Source organism: Alternaria infectoria (genome assembly GCF_024043175.1).
Source record: "Alternaria infectoria strain BMP 0036 chromosome Unknown scaffold_1, whole genome shotgun sequence".
In the NCBI taxonomy this organism is placed as follows: Eukaryota; Fungi; Ascomycota; class Dothideomycetes; order Pleosporales; family Pleosporaceae; genus Alternaria; species Alternaria infectoria.
Genome location: NW_026250690.1, coordinates 3,724,645 through 3,741,169, shown reverse-complemented (window position 1 = coordinate 3,741,169; position 16,525 = coordinate 3,724,645). Strand labels below are relative to the sequence as shown.

The following is a 16,525-nucleotide window of genomic DNA, read 5'->3' as shown; positions in this document are numbered from 1 at the left end:
GCATGTATAAAAGGCAAATTCACACCGTCTCTTCACCATCCCCATCAAACCCCGAGCCTGTTCTCGTTACCAGGCCATAGCTTGTTCTCGACTTGCCCCACGTTCAACGCCAAGCGCGACCCATTGCCTTTAAGGAGACCAGCTCCCCAACACTTGTTGTTCCCTACACCACTCTCTCCTCACGGAACAACCTCTTTTCTTCTCACACATACACAATGGCGTCTCGCGCGATTCCTTCTCACTTGAAGCCCTCCGCCGCTGAGGGCGGCGAGGGTGGCTTCTCATCCCAACGCCATCACGGCAAGTCGCAGTCCCACGTGGTAAGTACTCTTTCTCTCTGTTTCTGCAGTTGTCCGGCGTGCGTCTTGCTTTTTCCAGCGCTGCTTGCTTGCATTGGTTTTGTTGCTGTACGGCGGACGCAGCTATCCTCACCGCTTCCCGTTGTCTCGACATGGGTATGGTGGGGACCGAGGAGAGTTGGCATTGAGCTGGCCACGACTGTTGGTCGATCGCAATACGCCGCTCGGCCAGATGTCAAGGCGATTTCCTTGGAGAGGACCAGGCGATTCATCAGAGTTGGTGTTCGCTGCCGCTCTCGAGTGTTGGCCCCGCATTCGCATCGCCTGCTCCCCGCGGGAGTGATGTCGTTGTGACAACACGTACCGTCTCAACAACTCCAATACTTCGAATTCGATTTCAATCAACTAACAACGACTTTGCAGGCTTTCGAGAACACATCCACCAATGTCGCCGCCTCGCAAATGCGCAACGCGCTCAACAAGCTCGCCGACACCGTCACAGACCCCGCTGAGAAGAAGGTCAGTCGCAATCCTTCTATACCCCTCCATCTTCATCTGCCACCTATACATTTCGATATGCTTGCGTAGGTCAATCTCGCGACTACAAGCTGTGAACATGTTTGGAGGGGCATTTGGAGGGTACGTCATTCTGAGCGTATACTGACCCACTACAGTACTTCGAGACTGAGATGGACAACTTCTTCGCTCTGTTCCGCCGATACCTCAACGACAAGGCCAAGGGCACTGCCATTGACTGGAACCGCATCGCTCCCCCGAAGGCCGAGCAGGTCGTCAGCTACGATGAGCTGGCCAACACCGAGGCCGTCGAATACCTGAACAAGTTGGCGGTTGTCAAGCTCAACGGTGGTCTCGGTACCTCCATGGGTTGCGTTGGCCCCAAGTCCGTCATCGAGGTCCGTGATGGCATGTCCTTCTTGGACCTGTCAGTACGACAGATCGAGTACCTCAACCGCACATACGATGTCAACGTGCCGTTCGTACTGATGAACTCGTTCAACACCGACACCGACACTGCCAGCATCATCAAGAAGTACGAGGGCCACAACATCGACATCCTCACCTTCAACCAGTCAAGATACCCCCGTATCCTCAAGGACTCGCTCCTGCCCGCTCCCAAGGAGAACAAGTCCGACATCGCCAACTGGTATCCCCCTGGTCACGGTGACGTTTTCGAGTCTCTCTACAACACCGGCATGATTGACAAGCTCATGGACCGTGGTATCGAGTACATCTTCCTTTCCAACGCCGACAACTTGGGTGCCGTTGTCGATCTCCGCATTCTCCAGCACATGGTCGACTCCCAGGCCGAGTACATCATGGAGCTGACAGACAAGACCAAGGCTGATGTCAAGGGTGGAACCATCATTGACTACGAGGGCTCTGTCCGTCTGCTTGAAATCGCCCAGGTTCCCAAGGAGCACGTCAACGAGTTCAAGTCGATCAAGAAGTTCAAGTACTTCAACACCAACAACATCTGGATGAACCTCGCCGCCATCAAGCGCGTTGTTGAGGCCAACGAGCTTGCCATGGAGATCATCCCCAACGGCAAGTCCATCCCTGCCGACAAGAAGGGCGAGGCCGACATCTCGGTTCTCCAGCTCGAGACCGCTGTCGGTGCCGCCATCAAGCACTTCAAGAACGCGCACGGTGTCAACGTTCCCCGAAAGCGTTTCTTGCCCGTCAAGACCTGCTCTGACCTGATGCTCGTCAAGTCGGATCTGTACACACTGCAGCACGGCCAGCTGGTGATTGACCCCAACCGATTCGGCCCTGCTCCCTTGATCAAGCTCGGCAGCGACTTCAAGAAGGTTTCCAGCTTCCAGGCCCGCATTCCCTCCATTCCCAAGATCGTCGAGCTTGACCATCTGACCATCACCGGTCCCGTCAACCTTGGCCGTGGTGTCACCCTCAAGGGCACTGTCATCATTGTTGCGACCGAGGGCTCCACCATCGACATTCCCCCGGGTTCCATCCTCGAGAACGTCGTCGTCCAGGGTTCGCTCAGGCTGCTCGAGCACTAGAGTGGTTGTCGACATTTTCTTCACAGTTCTTATAGATTTTTTGAGGATACAGGTCTTCTTTAGCCACTGGTAACGAGGGATGACTGCATTGCAACGTACTTGAGCAAAAGACTCAGGCGGTAATGGGGCGTAATAGTCACGCATGTCCATGATTCACGTATCATCATAGACAAAATGCATCTTGAATACAATCCATAATGATCCATTTGTTGTTGCTCGAGTTCACCACACGCTGTGTTTGAAGCTAGTAAGATGTGGTTAGTAGTAAGCTAATCTCCAGTATGGAGAAGATCCATGTCAACCCAAAGAACTGACCCATCTGCAGCTTATTACTTCCAAGAAATGGTGCCTGATTGCGGCCTCACGCCATCTCAGCCTTGCGGCCCTACCGCGGTGATGTCAGAATGTCACCAGCCACGCAGCCAACCCAACCCGCGAACAACAACCCCCACCAATCTCCCGGTTCCTGCGCAGTGCAGAGGCGCAGTCGGCCAGTCACCTGTATCTTACATAGCGATGATGCCTGCTGATAGCGGCGAACAGCACTTGATATAAGCAGCCGTGGCTTCCTGACGCCGTTTTGTCGCGTTCCACACGCCTGCATCCTCGCGTCGCACGCAGCGGGGTTGATCGCAACCTGACGAGCATCAGCTCCGAGCATCGAGCCGAAGATTTGCATGCCTGAGCCCATTAATAGCGATTGCTCCCACCTATCGACAGAATGTCACCCGAACCTATGCCACATCACGAGTTCCAGGACGAACGCGCCGCGAACCTAGCGCAAGCGGATGCGGCGCATCGCGAAGCATACGATTTCTGGGGTTACCTTTTCAAGGAAGATAAATGCGGGACCCCGCTGCTGGATCGCCTGTTGAAGGGCATCGCCTACGTCATTGTGAGTCGAGTGTAGCTTTCAGATGTCCACTGGGAGACCTCAAGCTAATGCGCCACGGTAGAGCCAGAAGTTCGGATCAAGCGACTCGCCTGATCTTACGCCGTCGCAAATCGCAGCCTGGTATCGCAGTGTTGGGGGCGACTACGACGTACTATTCACAGACACACCACCTTCATCCGTCGCGTTCATATATCGGTCACTCGGCGCATTCCACAGCTTGCAACCAGCACCAGACGACGACGGCTACTCGAGTCCTACCATACCTGCGCTGAAGAAGGACGGCTTTGTGACATGGCAGACGATACAGTTGCTGCTAGGGCCAGAAGAGCATGTGCCTTTCCTACAGAAGGCGGTGGACCTGGATGACATACCCGATCTGGAAACCGGGGGCACATTCCCTAAAATCCTACCCAAGGAGTGCTTCCCAGAGAAACCGGATGATGCGATGGAGACGTGGTATCAGAGCGTTGCCGCCAGGCTTAAGAAGGAGGCGGAAGAAGAGCTAAATGGGGGCAGTGCGGCTGAAGAGCCAAAACCGCGCACTTCGACGGACAGCGAGGGAAATTCAGCAGATGACAAGTCCGGCGCGTACCGCTACTTTGAAGACCCGCTCTATCGGAATGGAAGACCACGGCCGACCTTCATGCGCCATGTCTCGAAGCAATCTCCAAGGCCCGCAGAAGATCATGGAAGGCCGGGGGCTATCATCTCAAGGGTGAGACACATGCTGAATCCTCTGAGTACTAGAATCGCCGGAAAGAGGATTATTCCAGACCGCACCGGGTACGGAAGCGACGGGTACTCAGATGAAGATGCCACACCCATTGCGCCTGTTCCTCAACCAGGTCCCCGATATTCCGCCCACAAGCGTCCACACCCACCGCGACGCGAATCCTCGTTATCAACAACAGACTCCGACTCAGATCCAGATCGCCCGTCTCCTCGGCGACAAAATCCTGTACTGCGTACCCATCGATCTCACGAGCCGCCCATATCGCAGCCGGGCTATTTTCCCGCCTACAATGAGGCGCGCCGTTACTCAAATCAACACGACCCAGTCCGAATGTACGAAGGAACTTCAACAGCAACATCCCCCCAACACGTATATGTACCAACTCAATCCCCACTCTTCGCGACCCAAGTCGCGCAAGCCCAGCGAGAAGCACAGAAACAGCAATACTACCTCTCACGACCCGTCATGCCGCCACGCACGAGTTATAGACCCGTCCCATCCAGCAGCGTGCGGTGGGGTCCCCAAACCGTACATCCTGTAAGTCCACCTCGAGACGCTGAACCACCCTACATTCGTGAGCGCGAACGAGAGCGCGATCGCGACAGAGAGAGACACCATCGCGACCGCGACCCATACGCAATGGGAAGCGGTAGTAGCCGCTCCCACCGCCGCCACTCGGAAGACGTTGAATACCCGCGCGAGCGTGCCCGCGATTCAGCCCGCACACGCAGTCACGATAGAGTCAAAGACGAATGGGACGATCGCCATGATCGAAGTCGAGATAGAGATCGAGACCGCGACCGAGACCGCGACAGGGACAGAGATAGAGACCGCGACAAGAGAAACTCCAGCTACGAGGACAGAGACAGAGACGACAGTCGCGAAAGAGATCGAGATCGAGATCGGGACAGAGACCGGGTGCGAGATCCCCGCGTGCATAGGTATGTGTCCGGGGTGCAGGACGGTGTGTCTGGCCGGAAATATCCTGTCGCTTAAGCTTTTTGTTGTGGGATTTCATTTACTAAGATCTTTTGTTGCAGCAGGAGTCAGAGTGTTAGGGGCCAATTCATGAGGCTGCTTAAAGAATTTTGAGCAGGAACAGTTTATCAAGTGGGATGGATTGGTGGGTTCTCGAAGGCTTTGTTCGACCCATCGGCTATGCCGTGTGGGTGTTGATGGTGGGGTCCATGGAGTTGGGTGGATTGGTCTGGATGATCTGTGGCGTAGTAGGCCGGGTATGTTCAGTTCAGCTCGCAAGGAGCTTGCACGACGCAACACTGCCCAGGTGATGATGCACGTGTGGTGACACCGGAACGCTAGTAATACATAGACTTGGCATCGAATTCAATACATTGTGTGACACACGGTTTAAGGACCCGTGGCTGCACCTGCATATGATCTGCAGACTGCACGATTATTTTTCTGTGCAGGTATCGCAGTAGTCTTTACTCTGACAAGTTGCGGTAAGAATAGAGACACCTGTTTAGTTCCTTCTTTGTGCAAGGTGGAAGGAAAGCGTTCGGAGATGATGTGGCGGTGTGACAGTTACTTGTGGTGCACGGCCCAGGTACGCGAGGAGACCTCGGGAGGTGGTGGAGGGCATTCACGTGCCAGATGTCCGAATTAGAAAACAACCTTGGACACTAGCGATCTGGCTATAATGTGTTATGGTAGGGATATTATATATATAAGTAGAAACCTGCAGTGACATCATAACCTTCAATTTGCATGTGTTGTCCTCGTGTAGCCTACAGAGACGTGCCGAGTTTCTTACTTGTATGGGGTGTAACGGTTGCGCAAGATAGTGCGGAGGTGTGCGTTTGGCACCAACTAGCTGTGCGGGATGGACCCTGAGCTACTGATTAGCCAAATCAATGGGAACGCCATGCGAGCCCTGCAGAAGGATAGTGTCACGATAGACGGGAGCGTAGACGGGGTTGCTGCAATCGACGCGTGAATGGCTGACGGCAGTAGATTAATGGGAAAACATCGGAATGGTTCGTGTCGCTGATTACGCGTGGATCGCTATGTCATAAGCGTGGCTGTGCAGGGGAGCTCGGGGATCGCCGTGAGGGATGCTAGTCATCATCGCTCGAGGGAGCTGCTAACCAACACCTCTCGCGAGCTCCTGATTGCGAGTAGGACCGCGTGCGATTCAATTCTTCATCAATTTCTCATGAACCTTGACCTATAGCCCTTCCTTCGGCCTTTCCTTTGTTTTTTTCTCCCGTTCTCACCGGGAACCAGGAATTACTTCGGCGAGTTAGTGCCAGCCATCCGCGTACAGCTGCAGTATCGCTAAAGCATAGCTGCCGCCGTCTACCAAGGAAAGCTAACCAGCCAAACAACAGGTTTCCAGAACCCCAACACCTCCCAGCCGCTCGCTCTATCTTCTACTCTCACCTTCCCGGGGTTCCTCACCCAAGTCACGCCCCTCCCTCGACCGCGAGCATTCAATTGCACGCCAGCCATCTTGCAACTGCAGCGCAACGTCAGCGGGTCGGACCTCCGCTCCACATCGCCGACATGGCTACCGCATCGCGCGAATCCGAGCTGAAGCAGCAAGGATTGCTCGACGCCGCCAAAGACCCCAATTCCTCCATCACGGCGAACCAGGCGGAGAAGTCCCTCGTCGATCAGGCGCAGGCGGGCGGCAGCGCTGCCTTCCAATTCGACCCCGATGCGAGTCCTGAGCAGAAGCGGGCACAGGCACGAGCGCGCGTCCCCGCAAACTTCCACCACGAGCGCAACAAGAACGCGACGGCCCTCGTATCCGATGCCGACGACAACGGCCCGGGCGAATACGACCTCCCCTCGCCCACCAAAGCGGGCGCCATAGAGACACCCGAGGAAGCCAAAGCCAATGGCCACGCGCCCGAGCAACTCGACGATGATGCGCGGTGGGATCGGGTCGGATGGGCGCCGCGATTCGGCATGCCCGGCTCCGAGAACAAGGAGGAGGAAGAAGCCTCCCTGGCCGACCACCAGACATGGCTGGAAGGCAGGATAGAGGACAAGTTCTTCGGCGACTGGTACCACAACACGGGCATCATCATATTTGCGTGCTTGAGCTCGTGGGTCGTCGGTATCCTCGGCGGTGGCCTGGGCTGGATCATGATCTTCATGGCCGTCTGCGGCACCTACTATCGCACCTCGATCCGTCGCGTGCGCCGCAATGCGCGCGACGACCTCAACCGCGAGATGGCCAAGAACAAGCTGGAGACGGATACGGAGAGCTTGGAGTGGATCAACAGCTTCCTCGTCAAGTTCTGGCCCATCTACGCGCCTGTTCTGTGTGACACCATTGTAGGCACCGTGGACCAGGTTCTCTCGACCTCGACCCCGGCGTTTTTGGACAGTCTGAAGATGAAGACCTTCGTTCTCGGAACGAAGCCCCCGCGACTGGAGCATGTGAAGACGTACCCAAAGACACAGGACGATATTGTTCTCATGGACTGGAAGTTTAGCTTCACGCCCAACGACGTAGCCGATCTTACCGCGAGGCAGATCAAGAACAAGATTAACCCAAAGATCGTCCTAGAGATCCGCATCGGAAAGGGCCTTGTCAGCAAGGGTCTGGATGTTATCGTAGAAGACATGGCCTTTTCCGGTCTGATGCGCCTGAAGTTCAAGCTACAGCTGCCGTTTCCTCATATCGAGAAGGTCGAGATGTCTTTCCTAGAGCGCCCGACCATCGACTACGTCTGCAAGCCCTTGGGTGGAGAGACCTTTGGTTTCGATATCAACTTCATCCCCGGACTGGAGACTTTCATCATGGAGCAGATCCATGCTAACCTGGGCCCGATGATGTACGACCCCAATGTGTTCCCCATCGAGATCGCCAAGATGCTTGCGGGCAACCCCGTCGACCAAGCTATCGGTGTTCTGCAAGTCCACTTCCACGGTGCTCAAGGCCTCAAGAACCCTGACAAATTTTCTGGTACTCCTGATCCCTATGCCACGGTCTCCATCAACAACCGCAACGTGCTTGCACGTACCAAGACGGTGCACGAGAGTGCCAATCCTCGCTGGAATGAGACTGTCAACATCATCGTAACTTCCCTGAAGGACTCGCTTACCATCAATCTCTTCGATTACAACGACATTCGCAAGGACAAGGAGCTCGGTACCGCTACCTTTGCGCTAGAACAGCTAGAGGAGGATCCTGACCACGAGAACATGCAACTAGAGGTCATGTCAGGAGGTCGCGCCCGTGGTCTCGTGACAGCGGATGTACGCTTCTTCCCTGTCCTTGAAGGCACTACGCTGGAAGACGGCACCAAGGAGCCTCCACCAGAGTCGCGCACGGGTATTTGCAAGTTCACTGTTGAACAGGCCAAGGATATGGATGGTAGCAAGAGCATGATCGGGCAGCTCAGCCCATACGCCGTCCTCCTCCTGAATGGCCATGAGATCCACAAGTCGCGAGTCATGAAGAGGACAAACCAACCTATCTGGCCAGACGCAACCAAGGAAATGCTCATCACCGACCGCAAGAAGGCTAAGCTGGGTCTAGTCATCAAGGACGACCGTGACCTCGCAGCTGACCCTATTCTTGGTACCTACCAAATCACGATGGACGACATGCTTGAGCTCATGGCCAAGGGTCATGAATGGTACAACCTCGCAGGTACATCGAGCGGCCGCGTGAAGATGAAGCTTGATTGGAAGCCCGTTGCTCTAAAGGGTGCTGTCTCTTCCAGTGGTTATCTTACTCCCATCGGTGTAATGCGACTGCATTTCCAGAGCGCGCGCGGACTTCGTAACCTCGAAGCCCTGGGCAAGTCGGATCCATACGTCCGTGTTCTACTCTCTGGTATTGAGAAGGGCCGAACCGTCGTTTTCAAGAACAACCTCGACCCTGACTGGGATGAGGTTGTCTATGTCCCTGTCCACACTGTCCGCGAGAAGCTTACACTGGAGGTCATGGACGAGGAGAATCTCGGCAAGGATCGTCCCCTGGGACATATCGAGCTTTCGGCTGGCGACTATATCCAACAAAACGAGAATGGCGAGTACCTCGAACATGAACAGAAGCAGCCTACCGCCGGAGCTCTCCGATTGGCTGGTTCCTCTCAGCCCAAGGGCACTCTCAACTACACCTGCTCCTTCTACCCTACATACCCCACGTGGGACCCCGAAGAGGACGAGGAAGAAGAGGAGGAGACTAAATCCAACGGCGCCGCCCGGCCTGTGTCCAACGGATCTAAGCTCAGCCACCAACGTGTCGTATCCAACGCTTCGACCATCGCCAGGTCGGAGACCGCAGGCACTATCTCATCACTCAAGTCGAACGAGAAGGACATGGCCAAGGAGCTTGAGAAGAACGAGCTCCAACAAGCAGAGTCGATTCCTGAGAAGCCGAAGATCGAGAAGCTGAAGCTTACTGCGGACGATCTGCAGCAGTATGGTAGGTCGCATGCCGACTATGAGGATACAGTGGAGTTTGGCTTGTTCAGTTGGTTCACCCTGACCTGCAACCTGACCCCGTATCCTTATATCATATTTACGAGTCTTGGCTAACGTGATGTAGAATCTGGTCTGCTTGTGTTCAAGCTCATTGAAGGTGAATTCGCAAGGACTGGTGGCCACGTCGATGTTATTATGGATGACATGGCGTATGCCAGCTATTCTAGCACGAAGATCCGCAGCAACAAGATGACTTTCAACGATGGTGGGTTGTGTGAAGTCCTTCACGATGTACCAAGCTAACGGTATGCAGTTGGCGACACGATGATCCGCGAGCTCGACTTTTCCAAGATCACCCTCCGAATTATCGAGCACATCGACAACGACGGTGACGATCATGGAGATCACGTCATTGCTAAGCTGACAGGAAACACGATTGATACGCTACGAAGGTCTCTGCACACGCCTACTCAGTTCACGCTCAAGGACAAGAACGGACGCGATAACAAGATCACGGTCATGCTTAAGTACATTCCCGTCAAGATGCGTCTCGATCCCAGCGAATCCTTCAACAACCAGGGTACGCTCCGAGTCGATGTGCTCGATGCGGCAGATCTTCCAGCTGCGGACCGCAACGGTTTCTCAGATCCTTACTGCAAGTTTATGCTCAACGACAAGGAGGTGTACAAGACCAAGACGCAGAAGAAGACGCTCCACCCAGCATGGAACGAGTACTTCGAAGTACCTGTACGAAGTCGAACAGCAGCTGACTTCGTCGTCAACGTTTACGACTGGGACTTCGGTGACAAGGCCGACTTCCTTGGCAAATCATCTATCAACCTGGAAATCCTCGAGCCCTTCCAGCAACAAGAAGTTACGCTTGCCCTCGACGGCAAGTCAGGCGCCATCCGACTTAGAATGTTGTTCAAGCCAGACTATGTCGTTCGATCTCGTCAAGGCTCCAGTACATTCTCCGGCACCTTTGCTGTCCCCGGCAAAGTCATTGGCGCGCCCGTCAAGGGAGTTGGTAAAGGAGCGGCCTTTGTCGGTGGCAACGTAGTCCGTGCAGGTACCTTCCTGGGTCGCGGTTTCAAGCGTAGAAAGTCTCGCGGCGAAGCCCCCGACGAAGAAGATCTCGCCCGTCCCTCCACATCCGACCGTCCCTCCGCCGACACACCCATGATATCCATCGAAGGCGAGCCCAACACCCCAACAAAAGACTCCAACAACCACAACCGTCACCGCAGCTGGGGCGCCCAAAGCTTCCACAGCCGCTTCGGCGACAACGCCGGCCCCGGTGGCGCCGAACAAGGCACCGCCAACATCACCGTCCTCTCCGCCGACGGCTTCCCTGCCGACACCAACCTGCGCGTGCACATCTCGCTCGGCAAGAAGGAAATCCACAAGACCGACCACATCAAAGCGCCCCAAGGCTCCGTACAATTCGACCCCTCCGAAGAGAGCTTCAAGACAAACTGCACGGCCGACGCCTTCTTCAAACTCGTCGTCAAAGACCACAGTAAATTCGGCCGAGACGAGGAGCTGGGTGAAACCCAATTCACCATCTCAGACCAGGGTAGCGGCGCGGAGCAAAACGTCGGTGTGGGTAAAGGCATGGTGTCGATACGCAGTAGCTTCACGCCAAGTGAGAGCGGAGGTAGTCCGTCTGGCAGCGTGAGTCCGCGACCCAAGACCGCGGAGCGCAGGGGTTTACTCAGGAGGGATCGCAGTACCACGCCTAATCCTGGGGCTTAGAAAGCAAGTGCGCTGGGTAGGTTGGGCCAGTTGAAAGGGAATGGCTCGAGGGTTAGTTTTGCGCGGAGTGACATGGTGAATAGTAGGGGGAGGCGCGGGAACAACGATGTTGATGGGGGGAGGGATGCCGAGGGCCTGGAGGAGGATAGGATGGGTGTGCTCAGGGAGTGGATTGAGGATGTTGAGAGGGGGCGACGGAGTTTTGCGCTTTGATGCGTCGGTAGGGATAGATTTGGGGTCTGATGAAGGGCAAAAGGCCACATCGGGTGGGCCAGGGTTCTCTTCTTTCTGGTTGTCTTCTCTTTTGACCTAGGTCCTATTCTCCTAGTTTCTTCCTAGAGTTGGCTTTCTCTTCTGAGTGTAGTTTCGATACCAATGTTATTTCTTTGTTCTGAGATCTTTGGAGTGTGCATCTCTCTTTGGTTTGGTGGTATACTGTCGGTGAACGATAATTATCTTTGGCGTGAGATTCATAATAATGCTTTCAATGGGGAAGAACGCATCTGATAAGTATATCCATATGAATGTTCGTCTGATGACATTCTGGCCATCTATAAAATCAGATGAATACTGGGACTTGATTGAGAGACTGTTGCAGATTTGGTGAGTTCTTGGTGAATGTGACATGTGATGTATGAAGATGTATTACGTGTATAGATAGTATGCTATACAGATGAAGCGACTGAGCTATTTCCTGATTGCCCTTACGCTCACATCCGCTTCCCAAACTCAAATGCAAGCCGAATGAAGCAAAACGAAATAGCAAAACCCCATGCCCTAGTCCCAAACCTATCCAGGTATATAGCCAAAAATGCAGAACAAGTCGTGACGTCGTAAAGAGAAAAGAAGGGGGAAAGGGTGATGTGCAATATATATATGTGCTCAGATGAAGAGATAAGGAGAATCCAACTACTTGAAAAATAACCAATAGGAAAACGCCTGCTAGCCAGTCAAGCCTTCTCGCAAATCAAAATAATGTCAAAAAGGGGGGTATCACACCGACCCCGTACCAACCGGATCAACATAATACCTACTTCCAATACTCCTGCGAATCTTCTCGCGCCTCTTCTCCGTCCGTCGCTCTCTCAGTTTCTCTTTGACACCCGAAATACCAATGTACTGGACGTGGTATTTCTTCAAGCCGGGCAGACTCTTGCCCTGGCGCCAGGACCCCCTACCACGCCGACTCTGTTCGTACTCGATGGACACGGTGGACACGTTATCGGGTAGGGAATTTGTGCGACGGAGGTCGTGGCTTGAGCGGCGTTTGGATATGCCGCCGCTGCGGTGGCGGCCGAGAGGTGCGGTGGGGGCTTGGATTATGACTTTGTCGGGGGAGGCGAGATGGCGCGCTGTACGAGGGGTGCGGAAGTGAGGAGGGAGGGTGATGTGATGCCGACGTTTGTTCGTGCCAGCGCGTTCGAGACCCATGGAGTTGCCAATTAGGAAGCCGCCGCTGCCGCGGAAACCGCCTTTGAGCTTGTTGCTAATGGTGCTGGCGCGGCGGGGGCGCGAGGGTAAGGGTTCTGGCTCTGGGTCTTCGATGTCGCTTGTGTCGCCGCCGGAAGGGAGGCCGCTGTCTTCGTCCGAGTCATCTTCTGAGTCGCCGTCTTCAAATCCGTCCCAGAAGCCGCGGGGGCGCCAGAAGGGGTGGAGGGTGCCGTCTTCTTCGTTGACGCTGGGAACTGAGGGGTTACGGTGGATGTGCTGCTTGAATGGGTCGCTGGTGTACCGTGTTCGGTTGTTGGAGGCGCGACCGAAGAGTGGTGTGATGAGGTTGTCGGAGTAGCGCCGCGCTCGCTGGAGGACAGACAGTCGACGCTGGGGGTGCGAATCAGAGCGCTCCGGTGGTCCTGGTGGCGGGGGTACCAGTTGGTTCTCGAGTTCTTCCATGGGCGTGGGAGGGATGAACTTGATGATGGGTGGCTCCGGTGGGTCTCGGGGGTTCTTGAGAGGCGATTCAACACCGTCAGGCTGAGGCAAGTCGAACTGTGTTGGGGGTGTCGAGGGCTCGAAAGTCAGAGTGGGCTGAGGGTAGGGCTCGTCAACCTCCTCGCGAGCTTGTTGAGGTGCCTCAGGTGCCTCTACGAATGGCGGACTGGGTGTACTTCGCACCTCACGGTCGTCCTGCGGTGTGAGATAGGTGTTGCCAGTTATTTGACGCTGCTCTGGCAACAGTGAATTCCCGCGTGACTGTTGTACAACGAGCAGTGAGTGGTTGTTGTGGGGGTAGATGCTCACAGCAGTCGCCTCGGTGACTTCGACCGTATCGGAAAACTGTGAGAACGGCGTCGATTGAGAGTACAGGTGCCGAGCATTGGCGTGCTCTTCAGTCCGCGAAGCAGACCGAGAAGCGGACTGGTCGAAACTGACGCGGCCATGGTCTCCAGAATCAGGGCGCGATGCGTTGCTCCGGCGTTTCACCTCGTCCGTCGATGTGCGATCCTTCAAGATGGGACGCACTGCCATCTCGGGAGAGAGAGATGCTCGCTTCGCCCATGAGACTGGCCTTGCGCCCTGACGCAGATGAGGTGAAGTGTCTTTCAGCGGTGAAAATTTCTCCAGGTTCTCAGATGTCGCAGGGTTTTGCTTAGAGTCAACAAGAGTAGCTGACTCTGCAGTCTCACGAGCCGCAAGTAGTAGACGGACTCTATCCGTCAGCGCAGATGGCACACGGGTCTCTTCAACAGGATGGCTCGCACCCATGAAGACATCGCGTTCGGCTGGCCCATCTACGCCCTGATCGGGAAGATTGGGCAATGTGTTCTCGAGATTCGCCGGCAGCTTCACATCGGTAACCACTTGTGACTGTCTTCTGTTTTTGCGCGATGTAGGTGACGTCCGACGTGGCTTTGGCGATAGGGTCGGTGACGGCGCTCGAACAGGAGGCGATGGAGCTCGCATAGGAGGTGATGGTGCTCGTACAGACATCCGTTTGACGGGATCCTCCATCGGTGCAGGACTTTCGGAGGGCCGCAGCTCTGTAAAGTTCCTTGGCTTCGAAGACAGCGTGCGTCTGGTGGCTTCCGGCGCCGAGTTGACTCGCTTGTGGTAGCTACCGCCTGATCGCGCGACTGTGCTGTGCCGACTAACTATGTCCGCTGCTGGCTGAAGTACGTTTCGTATCGACTCTTGATGGGCTAGTGTATGCGCTGAGCTATCGATAGTCCTCTGTCGCAACGACAGCGACGGGGACATGATGCGCGAAGAACCGACATCCGAGTTGGTGCTGAATCTCGCACTCCTGTCGGCGATGTTCGTCCTCTTGTGCACCAGGCGATGGGGCGGCATGTCGTCGTATTGCGAAATCATTGAGTTGCGATTCGAGTGGGTCTCAGAGCCGAGATTCGCAGGTGAACTGTAGTCTCTCCTGTATGCCATGTTCCGCCCAGAGTGTCGCAGTGTTGGGTTTCGTCGCGGTGGAGTGATATTAACGTACGCCGACACGACCGTCGATGCCACTGATGCTGTGGAGAGTCGCTTGTTGGTGTTGTCGCGCTGCCTCTCGCCCGTCATGCCTCTACCCTCCGAGGGCCAGCCAATTGAATGCGCAAAGTTCTCGATGGAGGGCGTGACGGGACTGTTGTGGCTGGCTTCGACGCGTTCGCGCAGACTGGAAGCGCGTCGGGCTCGGGTGCTTGGGGTCGGCGAGGCGGCTTCGACGATGGTGACGGCGGGCGCGGGTTCTTCGACGTCCTTTGCGACGGGTGACAGGATACGCGCTGGAGCGGATGACTTGCGAGGCGTGCTGGAGGGCGTTCTGCGTTTTCTGCGAACCGTTACGTTCCGCATGAGGTCTGTGTTCCACTCCCGATCTGGGATATCCTCGACCACCTGGGATCCCTTGTCCTCTTCAGCACCGACCGTTGAGTCCACCGGTTCAGTAGTGGGGAAGTACGGGCCTTGCTTGTTCGTGGGCGTGACATCATGCTGGTCGTGCTCGAACGCCAGGCCCAGTCCGCGGTCTTCCTCGACAGTGCTCAGCCTGTCGTTGGCAGGTGTTGCGGCTCTGCTGTCTTCGCGGTCCGAGGAGAAAGGGTCCTCTCTGGCAGTCTGGAAGGAGTCCGCGCGCGAAGAGGGATATGTGTATATCGGTGGCCGTTCGAGCGTCGCAATCGTGCCATTGGTGCCGTTGGAGGCGTTGGTTCGCGGAGGACTGGGATCGGGCGTGGGAGGACTGCGCGCATTGACGGGCGTGCTGAGAGACGATTTCTGCGATATAATCGAGTTCCTGACGCTGTCGGCATGTAGCGGTTGCTCGGGCATCTGTGCAGTTCTTCCGTCCTGGGAAGCTGTGGGTGGAGTAGGCGGGAGGCCGCTGTCAGCTCCCGGCAATGCGCCTGGAGACTGGAGCGGTGTATTGTGCTCGCTGTCGGCTATCGAATCCGTGTCGTCGGTCGCCTGTGTGGTATAGGAATAGTCGCGCTTAAGGGGCGCTGCAGCCCTCGAGTAGGTGCGGTAGTCGTCGCTACGGCGCGGCAGGTGTTTCGGTTGGCGGAGGTTCGGCGAGGCCTTGAAGGATGATTCGAGCATGGCATAGACGTCGGACTGAGGTTGTGACATGGTGGCCAGGCGCCTCGCAGTGAAGGCGCACTCGAAACTCTATCCCCGTCTGCCGTCCCTATCGCTGCTGGCCCGTGTACCGGTGCAAGGTGGCTCTTCCTGCGGTTAAGAAGAAGCCATGACCCGCGAGCGCAAGACGGCAGTGTTCTTCTACATGCGACGCTGATGTCGCTATCCACCAGTCGCAGCGCTCAAGAGGTATGCAGGCTGCCGTGGGCGCAGGGCGGTGGGTGGTGACGCAGGTAGCCTCGGGATTGCAGTGCCAAGAGAACCGTTCACGATGCGATTAAGCGGGCGCACGATGGAGACTCGACTGTCACGATATTTTAGGGCGGCCTCGGATCCAGCGAACAAGATACGGCGGTGCGATAGGGCGAGGGCAGCGAATTTGGAGACGGGAGGGTGGTGTGCGGAAGGAGCAGGTCACTGCGCAATAATCGATGCGCGCCGAATTGGTGGCTTTCCAAGCTTCGGGCGACGGCGAGGTAGCGGCTTGGGGTCCAGATGGTCTAAAGAATCTCTCTCCTGGAGCGGTCCTGGGAAAAACGGGAAGATGCCGTGGTGGCGACTATCTATCGAGAAAAGCAACAATTATCACTACGGGCATTACTATGGGAAGGCGCTGTGGTTGGAGACGGCCGTAGCTGCTAATGCTTCACCATGAGCTCATTCGCTCCACCGCAGGGTTAAGTCTCCGATCCCACCAGTCATCCCCACGGAACACAACGCTTTTCTGCACTACACCTCCTCTCGTCCCAGCCTGCGTCTACCGCAGGCAACCCCTCTTTCCGTGCACCACGTATGTGACGGTACTCCCCGGCCTGCATCG

The 16,525-nt window shown here is 55.8% G+C and overlaps 4 protein-coding genes across 4 annotated transcripts; 3 read left to right on the top strand and 1 right to left on the bottom strand.

Moving 5' to 3' along the window:
* Window positions 1-215: 215 nt before the first annotated feature.
* Window positions 216-2,341, top strand: FYU1 (putative UTP--glucose-1-phosphate uridylyltransferase; the record flags this gene model as incomplete). Its single annotated transcript, XM_051492660.1, has 3 exons — window positions 216-320; window positions 723-818; window positions 974-2,341. The coding sequence occupies 3 exons, from the start codon at window positions 216-218 to the stop codon at window positions 2,339-2,341; spliced, it is 1,569 nt and encodes a 522-aa protein (XP_051358172.1).
* A 721-nt stretch (window positions 2,342-3,062) lies between these two features.
* J4E92_001246 (uncharacterized protein) lies at window positions 3,063-4,510 on the top strand (the record flags this gene model as incomplete). Its single annotated transcript, XM_051492659.1, has 3 exons — window positions 3,063-3,236; window positions 3,298-3,951; window positions 4,010-4,510. 3 exons carry the CDS (start codon window positions 3,063-3,065, stop codon window positions 4,508-4,510), a joined length of 1,329 nt encoding a protein of 442 aa, XP_051358171.1.
* Window positions 4,511-6,495: 1,985 nt separating this feature from the next.
* J4E92_001245 (uncharacterized protein) lies at window positions 6,496-11,133 on the top strand (the record flags this gene model as incomplete). The annotated part of the gene is made up of 3 exons (XM_051492658.1): window positions 6,496-9,379; window positions 9,503-9,643; window positions 9,692-11,133. 3 exons carry the CDS (start codon window positions 6,496-6,498, stop codon window positions 11,131-11,133), a joined length of 4,467 nt encoding a protein of 1,488 aa, XP_051358170.1.
* Window positions 11,134-12,126: 993 nt separating this feature from the next.
* J4E92_001244 (uncharacterized protein) lies at window positions 12,127-15,696 on the bottom strand (the record flags this gene model as incomplete). The annotated part of the gene is made up of 1 exon (XM_051492657.1): window positions 12,127-15,696. One exon carries the CDS (start codon window positions 15,694-15,696, stop codon window positions 12,127-12,129), a length of 3,570 nt encoding a protein of 1,189 aa, XP_051358169.1.
* Between the last annotated feature and the right edge of the window lie 829 nt (window positions 15,697-16,525).